Source organism: Juglans microcarpa x Juglans regia, chromosome 1D, assembly GCF_004785595.1.
Source record: "Juglans microcarpa x Juglans regia isolate MS1-56 chromosome 1D, Jm3101_v1.0, whole genome shotgun sequence".
In the NCBI taxonomy this organism is placed as follows: Eukaryota; Viridiplantae; Streptophyta; class Magnoliopsida; order Fagales; family Juglandaceae; genus Juglans; species Juglans microcarpa x Juglans regia.
In genome coordinates this window covers 21,478,108-21,496,606 of record NC_054594.1, presented here as the reverse complement: position 1 = coordinate 21,496,606, position 18,499 = coordinate 21,478,108, and the positions used below count along the sequence as shown (strand labels likewise).

Sequence of the window (18,499 nt, the reverse complement as noted above, 5' to 3'; positions counted from 1 at the left end):
TACATTTTTGAACTCCTTTGGCGGTTACAAAATTTTTCAAATGATCCAAAAACCAAGGAATGGTAAAGCAGATACATGAAGCTTGATGCAACCAGGGAACACAGAATGAGGACAAATCCATCAAACAGTGCTGTGTACTTCAATTAGAAAGAAAGCTTCATACAGTAAACAGATGAATAGCAGATATACAAAGCTTAAGGTAAAATGAAACAATGAGCAGGAAAAAAAGAATAAAGAGAATGAATCACACTGACCCACCAATGCTATTTAACACCCAAATATCAATTTAAAATAAAAGAACACTTAAAATTGCAGTACGGACTATGGACAACTCTGGCATTCAAGCTCTGCCTGGACTTTCTGGTCAAGGAGTTATGTCTCGGAAAACCTGTAATCTGTTTCTCCTCATTAGTTTTTCCTTCTCCTCAGACATAGAATAATCCCTTCCATTTGCCTTCTCAGATCCACGGCCCTCAAAGTTCAAATCCATTTTTGGCATTGGTGAGGAGTAAGAGTAATCTGTTGACTCTGGCTTCTGCTGCTGATTGAAATTCATAGAACGCTGCACTGCTGGATTTCTTGATAAAACTCCAGCCCCAGATGTACTGTTTAGATCTTTAACATCAAATGATTCATACTTGTAGCTTAAATTTTTAATCTGACTCTCTGGGTAAGGACTTTGACACATTATGTTGGTATTCAGATTTTCATCATTATATTCTTCAACATTCCAACCATCAGAATACTTGTTTAACATGCTTCCACTTTGTAATTCTTGTTCTTCTTCCTCAACCATATCTGCCCAACTTTTCTTATTGTTATCGTGTGACGACTGCAGAATTTCTGTAGAGGGTCGATGAAGACCATCTGGCACACCAGGGCTTCCCTTTCTGAAAGATTCTTCACTTGTAATTGGCTTCTCATGACCTGAAATAGTAATTCCAGAACTCTGATCCCAACCTCGATCAACGGAAGATTCTGATGTTCTTGCATAATTCATTGACATAGATTTTATCACTGATTCACCTTTCAATCTAGCTAGATCTCTGCATGACCTCCTCCAGTCCCCATTAACATCATGAATTGAGTCAGCTTGCACATTTTCAGTGGTTACAGGTGGCTCAAATGTAAGTTTACGACTTGAACTGCGAACTGCATCATTTCCCAATATTTTCCTGCTCTGATATTCATTGTCAATTCCCCATGGCGATCTTCTGGGTTGTGTAAATAAAACATTCAGGTTCCTTCCAGTGGAAGAAGGGGAAGAATATGCATTTTTGCAAGTAGGTGTTGTTTCTGTTCCAGTTGAACCAACCCCATTTTCCTTCAGTCTGTTGGAAAACCCTGACATCCTGTCGCCAGAGTATTCAAAGTGAGGATCTTTCACGCATTTATCAGCAGATGTTTGAGGAGAGGACTGTAAACTAATTCTTTGTCCAAATGATTTGCATTGTCGAGTCTCATTGCCATGCCAAAAGAAATTGTCCTTGTCCTCAATTTGGTTCTGACCAAAGGAAAATCTACTGGGTTCATTTGATGGCGCTGGCTGTGACTCCAGGTCAGTCAACATTTGAAGAGCACGTTCATATGACTTGGCATAAGACTCATCCATCTGTCTATTTCCAGATGAAACTCTTACGTCATGAAGCAGAGATGCTGCTTCTGCAATCTTGTTCATGTGCATCAAGCAGATGGCCAAGTTGCACTGCTTATTCTTATCTGGTTCCAGAGATAAAGCTTTCCTGAACAGATTCCAAAGAATAGAAATGAAATTTTCTGAAACAAATGAGATGTTACACAGTAGATATGATTAGAGCGTGAAAAACTTACCTGTAATGTTCTTCAGCTGCTTTATAATTACTTTGCTGCAAGTAAGCCCAGGCCAAGTTGCCTAGTATCCTGCATTAAAAGAGTATCAAAGTCATGTAAGTTTGTAGGAAAATATAAATGTGAAAAAAGAAAAATAATAGATGCATCATCCACCTAGATACTTCCTGTTCAATAGTTATCTGAACCTTCTTTCCTTGAGATCTAGCTGTCTTTGTCCTTCTTCCACCAAAAGCTATGCCATCTTCAATGCGCTTCAATTTGAGCTGAAGCATCTGAATCTCTTCTTCAATCCTTCCAGATCTCTGCAAAAATATAATAAGCGCACAAACAATGTATGCAAATTACATCCGTGCTTGCTCATCAAATCAAGAGAACAATACATAAGTTTAGGAGCCTCATGGCAAGTAAGTTTGTCTTCAAAGTAATGTAACCAAAATTCGTTAACAAATATAGGAAGTCAAACTAAATAGACCTAAATGCGAAGTCACTTATTAGGGCAAACACCAGACCTTGCAGTTTGCATTCCCAAATTTTAATCCAGACCCAATAATTGGAATAAGAAACTAACGTAGTAGATGAAGCATCCACCAGAAAAACAGCATGTGTGATAAAATGTAATTTTTAGTTTTTACCCTCGAACCCCAGATATGGAACACAACGAACCTCTTGCAAGCGTGATAAATTGCTTTCAGATGGTTCATAAATCATGGTACTAAGATATTCTTTCCATCAATTCCGAGATGCCTCTATGGAGAACACATTAGCAAGCATAGACTGGCCCTGCCTCTGTCACTCCTAATTTCTTGCAAAAATGATAAAATTGATATGTATTATGCATTCATTGATTGTCATCACCTACTTTACATACATATTTACTTCAGTATTTCCTTGTTTTTCATCCTATTTGAATGTAATGATCTTTACATTTTTCTTGGATCATTTCTGCAAGGTATTATCGGGGAGTAAACTAAAGAAGGTAAAAGGTAGGATCTTAATACCAAAGTTCCTATTCCAACTGCAAGAAGCATTTGTATGACATTCAGATCATACCAGAGAGCCCTCGATTAACATTCTAGGAGAACACGACCTTAGACTTACCACAGTTCAAAAGCTGTTCACAAACAGCAGCACAGAAACTTTTATGAACATGACTAGTGGCACAACAACTACAGAGGCTTTATTTTCTGAGTAAGACTAGGTCATCAGCAAACAATAGGTGATAAAGAGAAGGGCTATTATGTAAGGCATAGACTAGTAACCTAACCCTCTATAGATTGTTACAAACATCACAACTTACTAATCTTTCTAAGGTGATGAAAATGAGAGATTCATAAGAAGAATTCACTTATCAAAGTATAGATGCATCCTGAAGACATCTTCTTCACTTTTTACAACTAGCTAATAGTTTCAAAACTAACTGGCTAAAACAGAAAATGATAAACAATGGGCAAGTGAATAAATGAAGTAACTATTTACTTGGGAATGGTTCTTTTACCTTGTAGAGCTCGACTAACACATTGTCGAGAGATTCCTGAGAATCATATGGGCAAAGATGACGGAAAGATTTGATAGCCTCAATTGCCTCATCAGATCGATCCAATTGTTTCATCACGATTGACATGTCTTTCAAGGCACTATCAACTCTGTCCCCGGCATTTATGGCAGCCCAGAACAGGGAAATTGCCCTGTTCGGATCCTTGTCTATCAACTGTAGTTATAAAGCAAAGACAAAAAAGGGAATAATCTAGTCAGGATCTCTACAAACAGTGATCAGCACACTTCAGGTACATAATTTTGCCATTCTAAATACTTGTTTTTTTTTTTTTTTATTGGCACCGGGTGTCCAGGAATTGTGTCCTGACTAGTCTCGGGGTTGTATAGGCCCTAGGAGATTCCCGCAAGTTCACCTTTAGTAATTTAAGAAGAAAATCCGCCATCAGATGATCCTTAGATATTGTTTGCACCCAAGGACATTTGAACCTTAGACCGTAGTGGCATACCCCATGCCCAAGGTTATTCATTGGGTCATCCACTTTTCTTTTCTCAAAAATATTTTCAGTTAAAATTCCATATAATATTTCTTCATAAACAGCTGGGACTGTATGAAATAAAAATAAAATTCAGCTAAATTGAAAAAAATAAAAAATAAAAAAGGTTATTCATCTAAAAGCATACAAATCAACAAGCTTCAAATACCAAGAATTCCGAAAAGAAACAATTAAATAAATAATGGGTCTTGTAAAATACCCGAATGAGCATGAGCATCAAAACCTAATCCAAACCTCGACAATGGAAAAGATTTTCTACCCCAGTTACAAGAAAAACCTGGGGCCCGATAAAACTACCAAGGCAGGCATTCAAATTATGCAGACTTTTGAAAACTAGATGTCCATAAAAATCAAGAATAACGAGTAACAGTAACATTCAAGAATCATGGATTGCAACACAACAGACGAAATAACAAAATCCAATATAAAGTTTCTTTATAAACAAGAACTAAAGCGACATGAACGATCATTCAAATCAAACACAAAAAAACACATTAAATCCCATTAGCCTAAACCATACCAAAGCATCAAGAATCACTCACCTGAACATGTTTGGCCCTGACATAGGGAGAATCACCAGCAGGCACTTTATGTATAACATGGAAGAGATCACCATTATTTGCAGGCGACGATCTCTTCCTCTCTGACAGCGGCATCATCGGCCTGGGCTTCCGTACAGGTGGCGGAGTCGAGAACCCCCTCGCGGGGAAATTCTTGCCGTTGCTCCACATTGCCTTTTCTCCAAGTACAACTCGACTCTCAGGAAAATCTTTGAACCCGTTTATTAGAGGAGACAACTTATAGTTTTCTTGTGGTAAGGAGACCACTTAGCTTTCTTGCGGTAAAATTTCTCTTTGGGTCATCTAGGAAAGCGTGAAAGAGTGAGAAAAATTTGAGAGAGAGGACCGAGTGATGAGAGAAAGTGATGCAAAACGTAGAAAGGCAAGAGAGACTGAGTGAGAGAGAGAGAACAATTGAAAAGACTTACCGTTTTATAATTACTAGCCGTTAGGGGCTGTGTCAACACCGTTGCGCGTGTGAGTTGCGCGTGCGATTTCGCCAGTGACTTTGGTGCATATACGTGAAAGAAGACTAAGCCATTCTTTAGATTTAAAATTCACATCAATTCATCTCATTTTATTATTATAATTTTTTTAAATTTTTATATAAAATATAATAAACAATTTAACTTTTTCAAATTTCAAAAAAATAAAAATATTAAAAATAATATTATAATAATATTTTATTCAATTAATCTAAAATTATCTCAACTCATTTCTGAATCCAAACTGGGCATAAATATATATCTTTTTCTTTTTCCACAAGTGGATATTTATATATAATGGAAAACATAGACAATAAGTTTATATATCTTAATTTGCACAAGTGATTCTTTTTCATTTTTTCTAGAGATAATTATCAGATTATAAGCATATTATTTATAATCTAGCATTACTCTATTTACACGAGAAAAATAATTTATACAGTTTTAAGGTGTGCAAGTTTCGTGTTATTCTCTTTAAAAAAATGAATAAGTTTAGGACCTACATGAAAAATTTACTTTCTAATAGTGAGCCTTACTTTTTTTAAATGAAGTATACGAGACTTGCACAAATTATGATTGTATCTAACATTATTCTACTTATAAAGAATAAATAATATTATTCATTATTTTATCAAAATAATTTTTTAGATAAAATAAAAATAATCAATAATTTGATACATACCAAGAGATGATTAAAAGAATGACAAATAATATATAGCATTTCTCTTTTTCAAATATTAATTAAGGGGCAACAACCCTGCATAATCTTGTTCATAACCAAAGAGAATGACCACAAATGTATATGAATTATCTTGATTTTTATTTATTTTTTTAACTCAATGGTTAAGAAAATGTTTTTTTAATGAGTTTGCCATTTAAAAAAAAAGTAATAAAGCGATTTAAAATATACTTAAAAAAACGCAAAATTTAAAAGTGCAAAATGCACTATCGGTGGGCTATACTAATTTATAGAAGAAAGTTCTTTTTTTAAATGCATGTTATAATTTATTCAATACTTTAAGGTTTTCTCTAAGTAGTTCAAAGATTCAATTGTATTGCCTAAATTTAAAAACAAAATAGTGCCAAAATTATAAAAAGTTAATATGTTTCCATTTTCATATACTATTTTTTCAATTACCATATATCTTCTGACAAGTGAATATATAAAAAAATGAGCAATGCTACACACAAAATTTTTTAATATATCTTTTAATTTTTTTTTGAGTTTATTTTTTTAAAACTAATTCAATTCTTCTATTCAATATTCATATATTAAATCTTTGATAAAAGAAAAAAATAATAAAAATTAAAAAAAGTGTGGTGTGTGGAGGTTGTGTGAATAGTTGGAGGTTGTGTAGATTTTTTTCTAAAAAACTAAAAATATCTTTATGTTTTTTCTCTATTTTTCCATTCTAAAAAATAAATTAAACTGGTTTTATTTTTTTAACCCATTTTCCAATTAAAAAATAGTTTTGAAAACTTTTCGGTTCTCTTTGGATTCTTGAAATCCTTGATTTTAGAATGGAACAATATTTTTTATTTTGTTTGATTTTCTTAAAACTTTCTAGGTAAACTATGAATGAAAACTACTTTTCGGTGTAAAAATAGGAAATTACAATTAGATATATAAGAACAAGAAGCTAATTTTTTTTTCTAAGAAATTTATTTATAAACGTAATTAGGAATAACTCAAATACACAGGAAGTGTACATAGAGAGACACCTAATTACAAGCTAACCCTGAAAAACATTACAAAAATCATTAAGACTATTCCCATCCAATATAATAATCAAAGTACAAACTAAGTTTAATATATAAACAAGATTAAAAAAAGTCTCCTCTCTAGTGGCAATTCCAAAGGTGGTGAGCAATAGTCCTTGTATGGTACGTTATTAGTTCTCGATTTGGAGAGTTTAGTGTGGGTTAGTGGATGAGATCAAGACTTGTGGAGTAATTTGAGGTTGACAAAGGAAGAAGAAGTTGTTATTGAGTTCTCTCAAGGTAGTGAAGATGAAGTACAATAAAAGGGAGAAGGAAGTCTAATTGGCAAGGTTTGCTCTAATTGTATGGTAGGGAAGGATGTTATTGCTAACACCATGGAGAATAAGTAAGCGTGCAACTTTCCAAGAGGTAGATAAAAAAGTTTTTGTTATCACTTTCGCCAGCCATGTCGATAGGCAACAAATATTCGATGGGAAATCCTGGCTTTTTGATAATGTATTATTCATGATCTTGCCATATGATGGGGTATTACAACTTGGTAAGATGCAGTTCGACCATGGATCATTCTGGTTGCAAATTCATAACTTACCCCTAGGACTTATGATGAAAGATTTGGGAGTTCGAGTTGGTGCTTATGTGGGTCGTGTGCTTGATGTTGATGTGGCTGAAGATGGGATTGGTTGGGATAAGTTTTTGAGGGTGAAGGTGGAGATGAAGTTGCAAAAGCCCATTGTTAGGGGTAGAATTATTATGGTGCATGGTAAAAGAGTTTGGCTCAGTTTCAAATATGAGAAACTCCTGAAGATCTGTTTCAATTGTGGGTGGATAGTACATGGGGTTAAGGGTTGTTTGAATGATGCAGGTTATGATCAAATTTCTAACTCTCAGTTTGGTCCTTGGCTTCAGACTGAGGATAGTTATAGGCGGCGGTCAGTGCTTACATCTTCAAATGTTAACTCGAATGGTCGTGAGGAGGGTCCAAAGGAGGGTCTGAAGGATCCTGCAAAGGAGATGTTGAACAGTGAAGCTATGGGGTCTATAGGTAGTACTGCAATTTGGAGGTTGTCAAAGGATTTTGGCCAGGGACATTTTGAGAACACAGGTGACAAAAATAGATTTGGTTGTAGCAAGAATTATGGCAATAAAGGGGGAATTGAGAAAATGGATATGTTACAGGCGGAGTTTGTGGGGGATGTTGGGGGTTTTCAAACAAGGGAGAGAATGATGGGATAAGGGATCAATTTTCTCAAGATGCAGTTAAGAGCCTTCAGAGGGATGAGTGTTTAAATGGGGAAGACATGCATGAAAGGCGGGAAGCTGTTACAAAAGTGTTGGGCCATGTTGGGTTGGGCCTGACAGATAGGGCTGCTGGGAAGTCTATTATTGCTGATGGGCCCAATATCCTGTATCCTGCGAATTTGCAAGTTGAAAAGCAGTTAAGTGATGAACAGCTCAAGGTTGTGGAGGGTCCTTCCATAGTAAAACAACAGCAACCCCTCAAGGGAAGCAGCAGATGGAAAATTCGAGCATGGGGTCAAGGGATAGACTCCTCAGAGGGAGGTGTTCGTGCTGGTGTTGAAAGGCTTGCTAGGACTCACACTGAGGATCATGCAGCTACTACATGTGCGAAAAGAGGTAAAAAATCTGTAAGTAGGGGGTACTTATGTTCTTCCTAATGAAACGGTGGAGGCTAGGTGCCAGCCTCGCCCATCATGAAAATACTTGGTTGGAACTGTCGGGGGCTTGGAAACCCCCGAACAGTTCAAAAAGCCCCTGAACAATTCAAAGCCTTTGTTTTCCAATAAAGGCTAAAGCTCCTAATGTGGCTTTCTTGATGGAAACCAAGTTGACACAAGTGCGAGCTATTAAGGTTTCTAGAAAGACAAAGTTTGAGGGTTTGTAGTGGTGGATGCAGTGGAAAGAAGTGTTGGTTTGCTGATTATGTGGAAGCAAGAGGTCCAATTGGAGTTAGTGAATTACTCTCAAAGGCACATCAATGTGCTTATTAAGAATGATGATGACAGTTCAAGGTGGTTGTTAACCTATTTTTATGGACATCCTGATACAAACAAGAGAAGGGAGGCTTGGCAGGTTTTGCTATCTTTTAACCCTGTTAATATGGGTTGGTGTGTTATAGGAGACTTTAATGAGGTGCTCTCCCATGATGAAAATGTGGGAGGTAGGGTAAGATCTGAGAATCAAATGAGTTTGTTTAGAGAGGTCCTTGAAAATGGCAACTTATTTTACTTAAGGTGGAAGGGGGTCTAAATATATCTTGTGTAATAGACATGAGAATGAGTCTTTCACCAAGGAAAGACTTGATAGAACCTTGGCTAATAAACAGCGGATGGAGGGTTTTTCTAATATTAGAGTGGCTACTTTGAGGGCTATATGTTCAAACCGCAGGCCAATACTGCTCAAGTGTATGTATGGCAGAGATTATGATGTTAGATACCAGTCTCATTTTAAGTATGAGGCTAATTGGGCCAAGGAGGAGGGGTGCAGTGACACAATAGCTTTAGCTTGACAAAGGGAGGTTAGTTTGTCAAGCCATATTGGAAGGTCGCAAAGGAAACTGGAGATATGCAGTAAGGGACTTTAGAAATGGAGTAAGAATTTAATCAAAGATAGAACAACAACTATTAAAGAGAAATCCAAAGAGATTAAACAACTTCAATCAAATGAGATGGCTGATTAGGGGTGTAACCGGTCCAGTTTGGTCCAGTTTTGGATAAAATTTGAGACCGAACCGGTATACACTGGTTATGCATTTTTAAGAACTGATTTCTCACCAGTTACCCCCCTAAACCGGTACTTCTAGTTTTACTAGTTCCGGTCTGATTTGGTCCAATTTTCTAGTTTTAATATACTATATACTATATTATATAATATATAATAGTATATTATAGTATATAATACTATAGTGATAATATATTGTAGTATATTATCATATATATTATAATTGTATTATAGACTATAGTGATATATTATTGTATATTATAATATATAGTGATATAGTATTAGTATAACTATTAATATGCACTATATAATGTTAGTATAACTATTAATATAATAGACTATAGTGATATAAGATTTTTAAAATTTAATATTATATTAATTAGTAATTTATCATATAATACAAAACTATTTTATATATAATTATATATTATATATAAAAAAATTATAATATATATATGAACCGGTCCGGTTCGGTCTGGTCCTATTTTAGAAAAAGAAAAACTGGAACTGGACCGATTTTGACTGGCTTTAAGAAAAATAAAACCAATACCAGACCGAACCGAACTCGGTACCGGACCCAACCGGTTCAGTTTACCGGTTCACCGGTTTTGTTTTACACCCCTAGGGCTGATAATATGGGAGTTCTCAAAAGGTTACAAAATGAGTTGGGTTTTTACTTGATTAAGAAGATGTAAGATGGAAACAAAGGGCTAAAGCTCATTGGTTGGCACAAGGAGATAGAAATACTAAATTCTATCATGCTTGTGTTAATCAAACAAGGAAAAAGAATTTAATAAAGAAGGTAGTGGATGGGGAAGGTAATGTTCTATTGATTAAGGAAGAGATTGCATCAGGGTTTTTGACTCATTTCTCTCAGGTTTCTCAAACCTCGAATCCCACTTGCAGGTCTACTCCACTTGAGTGGAGTAGATCATATAATTTCTCTAGACATGAGGGAATAGTTGGAAAGAGAATTCACAAGAGAAGATGTTGAAGCAGCTTCAAAACAAACGTCTCCTTTCAAATCTCCAGGACCAGATGGCTTTAGTGCAGGGTTTTTCCAGGATTATTGGGGAATTGTTGGCTCTGATGTGGTCCAAGCTATACTTGATTTTCTCATTAGTGAGGTTATGCCTCGAGGTTTGAATCACACTCTCATTGCTTTGGTTCCTAAGGCTAATTCTCCCAAAACAGTTCATGAATATAGGCCTATTAGTCTTTGCAATGTGTGGTATAAACTTATTTCTAAGGTTTTGGCTAATAGGCTTAAACTAGTGTTGTAAAAAATTATCTCTTGGAACCAAAATGCTTTCATCCCTGGCAGATTAATTACAGACAACATTATGGTTGTTTATGAACTTCTCCATACTATGCAGTCTAGACAAAAGGGAAGGGAGAGTAGTATGGCTATCAAATTGGATATGCCCAAGGCTTATGACAGGGTGGAATGAGCTTTTTTTGAAACTATGCTTGAGAAGTTGGGTTTTGGTGAAAGATGGATTAAGCGGCTCATGGCCTATGTTAAATCTGTCACTTACTTTGTGGTTGTTAATAGGGTTCTAGGTGCTGTAATCTTGCCTTCAAGAGGGTTAAGGCAATGGGATCCACTATCCCCTTACTTGTTTTTGATTTGTGCTGAGGGACTTAGTGTTTTGTTGCAACAAGCTGAATTGAGGGGCCTCATTAAAGGAGTGGTAGCATCAAGGGGGCATAAGGATCAACCACCTCTTATTTGCTGACAATTGTGTATTTTTTTTATAGGTTTAAGCAGGAGGAATGGTTTCATATTCTCCATTTATTAAAAGCGTATGAAGTTGCTTCTGGACAGACTCTGAACAGACAAACTACTTCAATTCTTTTAAGTTCAAATACTAAAGCTGCTGCAAAGGAATGTATATCACAACATGCTAAAGGAGTCATCTGTGATAGTTACAATAAATACTTGGGTTTGCCTACTGTGGTAGGAAAATCCAAATATAAAACTCTTCGAGGGCTTAAAGAAAAGATTTGGAGGAGGATCAATAGTTGGAAGTCAACCTTTCTCTCAACTGCAGGAAAGGAAATCTTGATTAAAAGTGTGTTGTAGGCCATATCAACATATACAATGAGTGTATTTTGGTTGCCAAAGATGTTACTTAAAGAGATTGAAGCTATGAATGCTAAATTCTGATGGAGCCATAAAAAGGATGGTAAAGGAGTTCATTGGAAGTGTTGGAACAGTCTTGGCACAACAAAAAGCATGTGAGGGTTAGGATTTCGTAACCTAATTTGTTTTAACAGAGCTTTACTTGATAAACAAGGGTGGAAAATCATTCAAGAGCCCTCTTCATTGGTGGCTTGAATTTATAAGGAGAAGTACTTTCCAACAAGTCACTTTGTGGATGCAAAATTACGCTACTGTCCATTTCAAATTTGGAGGAGCATTTGGTCTGTTATGGATTTGGTTAAGACTGGGTTTGTTTAGAGAGTTGGTAATGGAAATGGTGTTAAAGTATGGGAAGATAAATGGGTGCCAATCCCTTCCACCTTTCAAATTCAATCACCTATTACCATTTTAGAGCCAAATGTAACAGTGGATGTTCTAATAGATGAGGAGAGTAAGACCTGGAAAAAAGAGCTTGTTCATGCTGTTTTTAGACAAGAGGAGGCTCACTGTATTTGTAGCATTCCTATTAGTGCTAGGGGAATGTATGTTAAAATTATTTGAGGTTTATCTGAGAAGGGGATATTTTCTGTGAAAAATGCTTATTTTGCTAATCTTGTTAAAAAGAAACAAAAGAATGGGGAGTCTTTAGATGGAGATCATGATGAAGGGCTTTGGAGGAAAGTTTGGAAGTTGACAAGCACATTTAAGGTTAAACAATTACTTTGGAAAGCTCTCAATGGAATCTTACCCACCAGATGCAAACTGTATAAGAGAATGATTGTGGATATGTCATAATATTGTGTGAATCGCCAAATCGTTGGCCTTGTGGTTTCTCTCTATTATATAAACTATACGAAGGATTCTATACATGGAAAGAACTATGTATATGCTAATTCTATTCCTATACAATCTGTCAAATATTAAGCTAATTATTCTGAAGAGTAAATCAAGGAAACAAATATGGAAACAAGTATGGAAACAAATATGGATAGCAAAGCTGTCCATTGACAACCCCCCTCAAATTGATGTGAGTTGATCAACCAGCATCAATTTGCTACTTAGGAAGCAATGTTGATGACGAGTGAGAGCCTTGGTGAAGATATCAGCAATTTGTAGTTCAGTAAAAATGTATGGAAGAATGATAACACGAGCTTCAAGGCTTCACGAATAGAGTGACAGTCTACTTCAATATGCTTTGTGTGCTCATGATAGACAGGATTGGCCGTGATCTGAATAACACTTGTATTATCGGCGTGTAAAGGTGTAGGATCTATCTCAGAGAAGTCTAACTCAGCAAGCAAACCTCGAAGCCAAATAATTTTGGAACAAGCAAGGGACATCGCTAGATATTCAGATTCTGTAGATGACTTAGAAACTTTGTCTTGCTTCTTACTCTTCCAGGAGATCAACGCATCACCTAAGAACACATATCAACCCGTGATGGAACTACGCGTATCAGCACAACCAGCCCAATCAGCATTGCTATAAGCAGCAAAACGAGGAGAATTGCCCGCAGAAAAGAATAAGCCACAGGCAGAAGTGCCATGAACATAGCGTATGATCCTACGGATAGCAGCCAAATGAAGATGATGAGGAGTCTGAAGAAACTGGCTGACTTGCTGTACAACAAAAGAAATATATGGTCTAGTGATAGTAAGATAGACAAGGCTACCCACCAACTTCCGATATAAACTAGAATCAACAAGTAAGTCACCCTCTTCTTTGCGAAGCTTGACATTTAATTCCATGGGAGTATTGACAGAGGTAGCTTCCTATAGTCCAGCTGTAGACACCAAATCACTAGCATACTTTTGTTGATTGAGTGAAATACCAGAGGGACTACGATGTACCTCAAGACCAAGAAAATACGTGAGAGACCCAAGATCTTTCATATGAAAGGATTATGAGAGATGAGTCTTGAGCTGGACAAGTAAAGCATAATCGAAACCACTGATCACAATATCATCAACATAAATCAAAAGGACAACAATACCCATGTCTGATTTCCGAAGAAACAATGAAGTGTCATACTTGCTCTGCTTGAAGGAAAATTGTAATAAAGTGGTTTGAAATTTATCAAACCAAGCCTTTGGAGCTTGTTTGAGACCATAAAGAGAGTGACGAAGTTTACACACATTGGAGGTTGGAGAGGAAAACAATCCCGGGGGTGGCTTCATATAAGTACACTCTTTAAGGTTCCCGTGAAGAATTGCATTCTTGACATCCATATGATGTAGTGGCCAATTATTGGAAGCCAATTATTGGAAGCAGCAAGAGCTAGGATCATACGAACAATGGTCATCTTAGCCACATGAGCAAATGTCTCTTCATAATTGACACCATATTCCTGATTATTCCCAAGGGCAACAAGCCGAGCTTTATAACGATCCAAACTTCCATTAGAGTGAACCTTGACTAAATAAACCCATTTGCAACCTAAGGGAACTATAGTGGAAGGACAAGACTCAATGTCCCAGGTGTGATTGGTCTCTAGAGCGATAATCTCTTCCTGCATAGCTTGTCGCCAATAGTCATGCTTAATAGCATATGAGTAGCATGTGAGAATATCAAAATTGGACAATGCAGTAGTAAAAGCTGAAATAGAATTGCCAGAAGAGAACCCATACCTATCTGGGGGTACAGACACTCGAGGAGAGCGACGTACCAAAGGCTCTGAAGGTGCTGTAACTGACTAATTTCAGTGCATGTTAGGATCAGATATCGGGTGAGCCACCGGAAGAGACTGTGGGCGGGAGCGTCTTGTATACACCATACCTAGTTTAAAACGAGAACTGACTTGATGAAAATCTGAGAACTATTGCTCAAAGGAGGGGATGACCACAGTAGAAGAAGAGGGCACAGAGGACATAGGAAAGAAATGTTGATTTTCAAAGAAAATAATATTTCTAGAAATGCGTGTGTGATGTAAAGTAGGATCATAGCAAACAAAGCAGTGAATGGCCAAATCGTTGGTCTTGTAGTTTCTCTCTATTATATAAATTGTACAAAGGATTCTATACATGGAAAGAACTATGTATATGCTAATTCTATTCCTATACAATCTGTCAAATATTAAGCTAATTATTCTGAAGAGTAAATCAAGGAAACAAATATGGAAACAAGTATGAAACAAATATGGACAACAAAGCTGTCCATTGACAGGATAATCCAAAATGTCCAGTCTGCAACAATGAGGAGGAAACAATTATCATGTATTGTGAAAATGTCCTACTATAGCTGATGTATGGGAGAGGATAATAGTCTAGTCACGAAATGGAGTCGAAATTATGATGACTTTGTGTCTTTATGGTTTGATTTCATTTCTAGATTAGATGATGATAATTTAGATTTAGTAGCTGCTGTGTTTCATGGTTTATGGAGGAGGAGAAATGAGTTTGTTTTCGATGAAAAGTTCAATGGTCCTATTGTTTTACAATTGGCAATGCAGGATCTTGAGGCTTTTAAGTTGGCTTAGGTTAAGAGTGGTGAGGATCAGGGAAAAGTAGAAAGAGGTGCTGGAAAGAGTGTCTAGAGATCACTATTTCTTGATTGTATGAAGGTAAAGGTTGATGTAGCTTTTGACAAAGAGAAGGAAAGGATGGGGATTGGCGTTGTGGTGAGGGATTTCAGGGGTGAAGTTCAAGTGGTGCTTGTTGCTTCAAAGTCTGCTGTCAGATCTACTAATATTGCTGAGAGTTTGGCACTGCTGTGAGTTGTTATCCTTTGTAATGAATTGGGTTTTGGGCAGGTGCAATTGGAAGGGATGCAAAGGCATTGGTGGATACTGTTAATGCTATTTCTACTAATTTCTCTTGGACAAGGCAAGTAATTGAGGATATCAAGTTTATTATGTCTTCCCATTCAAATTGGTCATTATCATTCATGGGCAGAGAAGGGAACAAAGCTGCCCATGCAGTTGCTAAGTTAGCATTATCTTTAGATATTGAGCATGTATGGATGGAGGAGGGACCTGTTGAAGTCATTCATTTCCTTATTTATGATAAACCTTGTATTGTTTGAAAGTCAATGAATTGAAGTTTCATTTAAAAGAAAAAAGAAAAAGAAAAATATAATAACTAAAGCCCAAAGCAACAAAGTATGAAAAAAGAAAGCTCTAATCACTTCCACTGATAGTTCTCTATTATCAAAATAGCGTTCTTTCCTCTCATTACAAATACACCACATAAGACAAAGAGGAACCATCTTCCAAATGTTTACTATTTGAAGATTTCCTAGAAGCCCTCTCCAACATGCAAAGAGGTTCACCACCCTCTTGGGCATCACCCAAGCAATTCTCGCATTAGCAAATACTTCGTCCCACAAAGCCTTTGACACATTGCAATGAAGAAGAAAATGATCTGCCAATTCGCTCATTCTTTTGCACATAAAGCATCAATCCATTACAATTTACAATGATACCACACTTTCTTAACTTATCAATGGTAAGATTTTTTTTGTGAGAAGCCAACCACCCAAAGAAAGCCACCTTAAGAGACACATTGCATCTCCAAATATTTTTCCAGGGAAAAGAATTAGTGGAAGAATGTGACGCCAAGTCCTTGTATAATGATCTAACTGAGAATTTCTTACAACCAAGTTGATTTCAAAGCAATCTATCTTCCCCTCCAGAATTTATGTTTAAAACAGAAAGCAAGCTGTAAAATTAGTAATGTCCCTCACATCTCAATCTTGGACATCTTTAATAAAGCTTACTAACCACTCAATAAATCCAATAGAATTATCTATGTAATCAGCTACGGAGGCAACCTTATTCAAACCAATTATGAAGAGAGAGGGGAAAACATTCTTCAAGGCCTCATCCTCACACCACAAGTCATGCAAAAAACTGATCCGATTTCCCCTACCGACCTCAAATTTGAAATTTTTGAAGAACTCCTCACGTCCATTTCGAATGAATTTCCACACTCTCATATCATATGCCCCTCTTACTTCATTGGAGCACCAACCTCCCCAAGTACTCCTTTATTTGGCATCAATAACAAGCCTCCAAAGAGCATCCCCTTCTTGATGACACCTCCACAATCATTTTCCTAAAAGTGTCTTGTTGAAAGTTTTTAGCTTTTTAATCTCCAAACCACCCAATAAAAGAGGAGTGCAGATCTTATCCCACTTAAGCAAATAGAATTCCTTCTCATTCTCTATATTGCCCCACAAGAAAGCACGAAATATCATTTCTATTCTATTGGCCACACTTGTAGCCAAAGGAAAAAGAGAGAGAGAGAGAGATTGAGATATTAGATAAGGTACTCTTGATTAAAGTGATTCTACCATCTTTGGACAAATGAATCATTTTCCAACCAACCAATTGGCACCCAATGTTCTCTATAATCTCGTCATAAATAGCCTTGGATTTGTGAGGTGCCCCCAAAGGGAGGGCAAGATACTTCAAAGGCAAGCTGGAGGCTTTATAGCCCAAAATATTAGCAAAATTCCCCTAAATTATTAACCAAACCAACGAGGATCATTTTAGACTTTGATAAATTCATCTTTAAACCGAATACAACTTCAAAACATAATAGAAGAGCCCGTAAAGAACGGATCTGGTCAGAATTTGGCTAAAAAAGAATCAAAGTGTCATCCGCAAAGAATAGATAAGAAACATTAACACAACCATATAAAGGCTGCCCATAGAGAAGCCTAATATGAATCCCCTATCCATCGTTGCCTTCAACATTCTGCTCAACACATCCATAACTAAAACAAAAAGAAAAGGGGACACTAGATCCCCTTGTCTCAATCCTTGAAAGCTGTTAAAAAAACTAGTTGGTGTACCATTGATCAAAATTGAAAATCTAACTATAGATATGCAATATTTCATCCAATTACACCACCTTTCCCCAAAACCATACCTACCAAAGGTATAAATCAAGAAATCATAGTTGATATGGTCAAAAGCCTTCTCTATATCCAATTTACAAAGGATGTCAGGAATGACACATCTAATTCTACTCTCCAAGCACTTATTAGCAATAAGAACAGAGTCAAGAATTTGTCTTCTCTTGACAAAAGCAATTTAAAATTTTGTGATGATTTTCAAACAGTTAGCAAGTACCTTCGAAATGATTTTATAAACACTACTAATAAGGTTGATGGGAAGAAAATCCTTCACTTCCATGGACTCAACTTTTTTTAGAATAACTGCATGAACGTAGCATTAAGACTTTTCTCAAATTTCATAAATGAGTGAAATTTAAGAAAAACCTTCATGATATCATCCTTAACAATATCCCAGCATACCTGAAAAAATGCCATAGACAAACCATCTAGTCCCAAGGCTTTATCTTTGTCCATTTCTCTTATCACATTGAGCACCTCTCCTCTTCAAACAGTCTATCCAACCAAAATGCACTAGGCTGGTCGATCGAATCAAACTCCAAACCATCAACCTTAGGACACCAGGAATAAGGCTCCCCTATGAGCTTTTCATAAAACTGAACAATGTGATCCTAAATTTCAGATTGTTTTGTAATGGCATTATCTTCCGAGTGGAGCACCTTTTTGGCAAGGAGCTAGTTAATTAGATGTTATTTTTATTCTTTATATTTTCCAAACGTTGGATTAGCTTTCACTTTAACTGATTAAATCCTATATGTTCCTTTTTTATCCATTCACATATTGACAATAGGATCCATGAAAATATTTTATTTAGTGTGGAGAAGCGGAGGAGAATATTGAATGACCCGATTTGATTTGCAAGAGAATTTAATTTAAAATTTTCTTGTAAATCAAATATTTTTATAATAACGATTTGGAGAGTATATCCTCAACATGGACTACGTTCTACTCATCTCAAAGTCAAAAATTATTTTTATTAAAAAAAAAAAAAGGCTCCAAAGCATAAAGGAATTAACTTTTTTTTTTTAATGACAAATGTTTTATTCATCAAATCCTTTAGAGCAAGGGAAGAATTCATGAAATCCTTCATATCCACAATTACATCAGAACACA

General features: G+C 36.2%; 2 protein-coding genes across 2 annotated transcripts; both read right to left on the bottom strand.

Annotated features, from left to right (window-relative positions):
- Window positions 1-116: 116 nt before the first annotated feature.
- Window positions 117-4,842, bottom strand: LOC121251084 (protein POLLENLESS 3-like). Its single transcript, XM_041150431.1, has 5 exons — window positions 4,421-4,842; window positions 3,326-3,538; window positions 1,984-2,132; window positions 1,831-1,899; window positions 117-1,742 (listed from the first exon to the last, which is right to left on the bottom strand). The coding sequence occupies exons 1-5, from the start codon at window positions 4,607-4,609 to the stop codon at window positions 365-367; spliced, it is 1,998 nt and encodes a 665-aa protein (XP_041006365.1). The 5' UTR covers window positions 4,610-4,842; the 3' UTR covers window positions 117-364.
- Window positions 4,843-13,431: 8,589 nt separating this feature from the next.
- On the bottom strand, window positions 13,432-14,045 carry LOC121240598 (uncharacterized mitochondrial protein AtMg00820-like). Its single transcript, XM_041138112.1, has 2 exons — window positions 13,716-14,045; window positions 13,432-13,566 (listed from the first exon to the last, which is right to left on the bottom strand). Exons 1-2 carry the CDS (start codon window positions 14,043-14,045, stop codon window positions 13,432-13,434), a joined length of 465 nt encoding a protein of 154 aa, XP_040994046.1.
- Window positions 14,046-18,499: the final 4,454 nt, after the last annotated feature.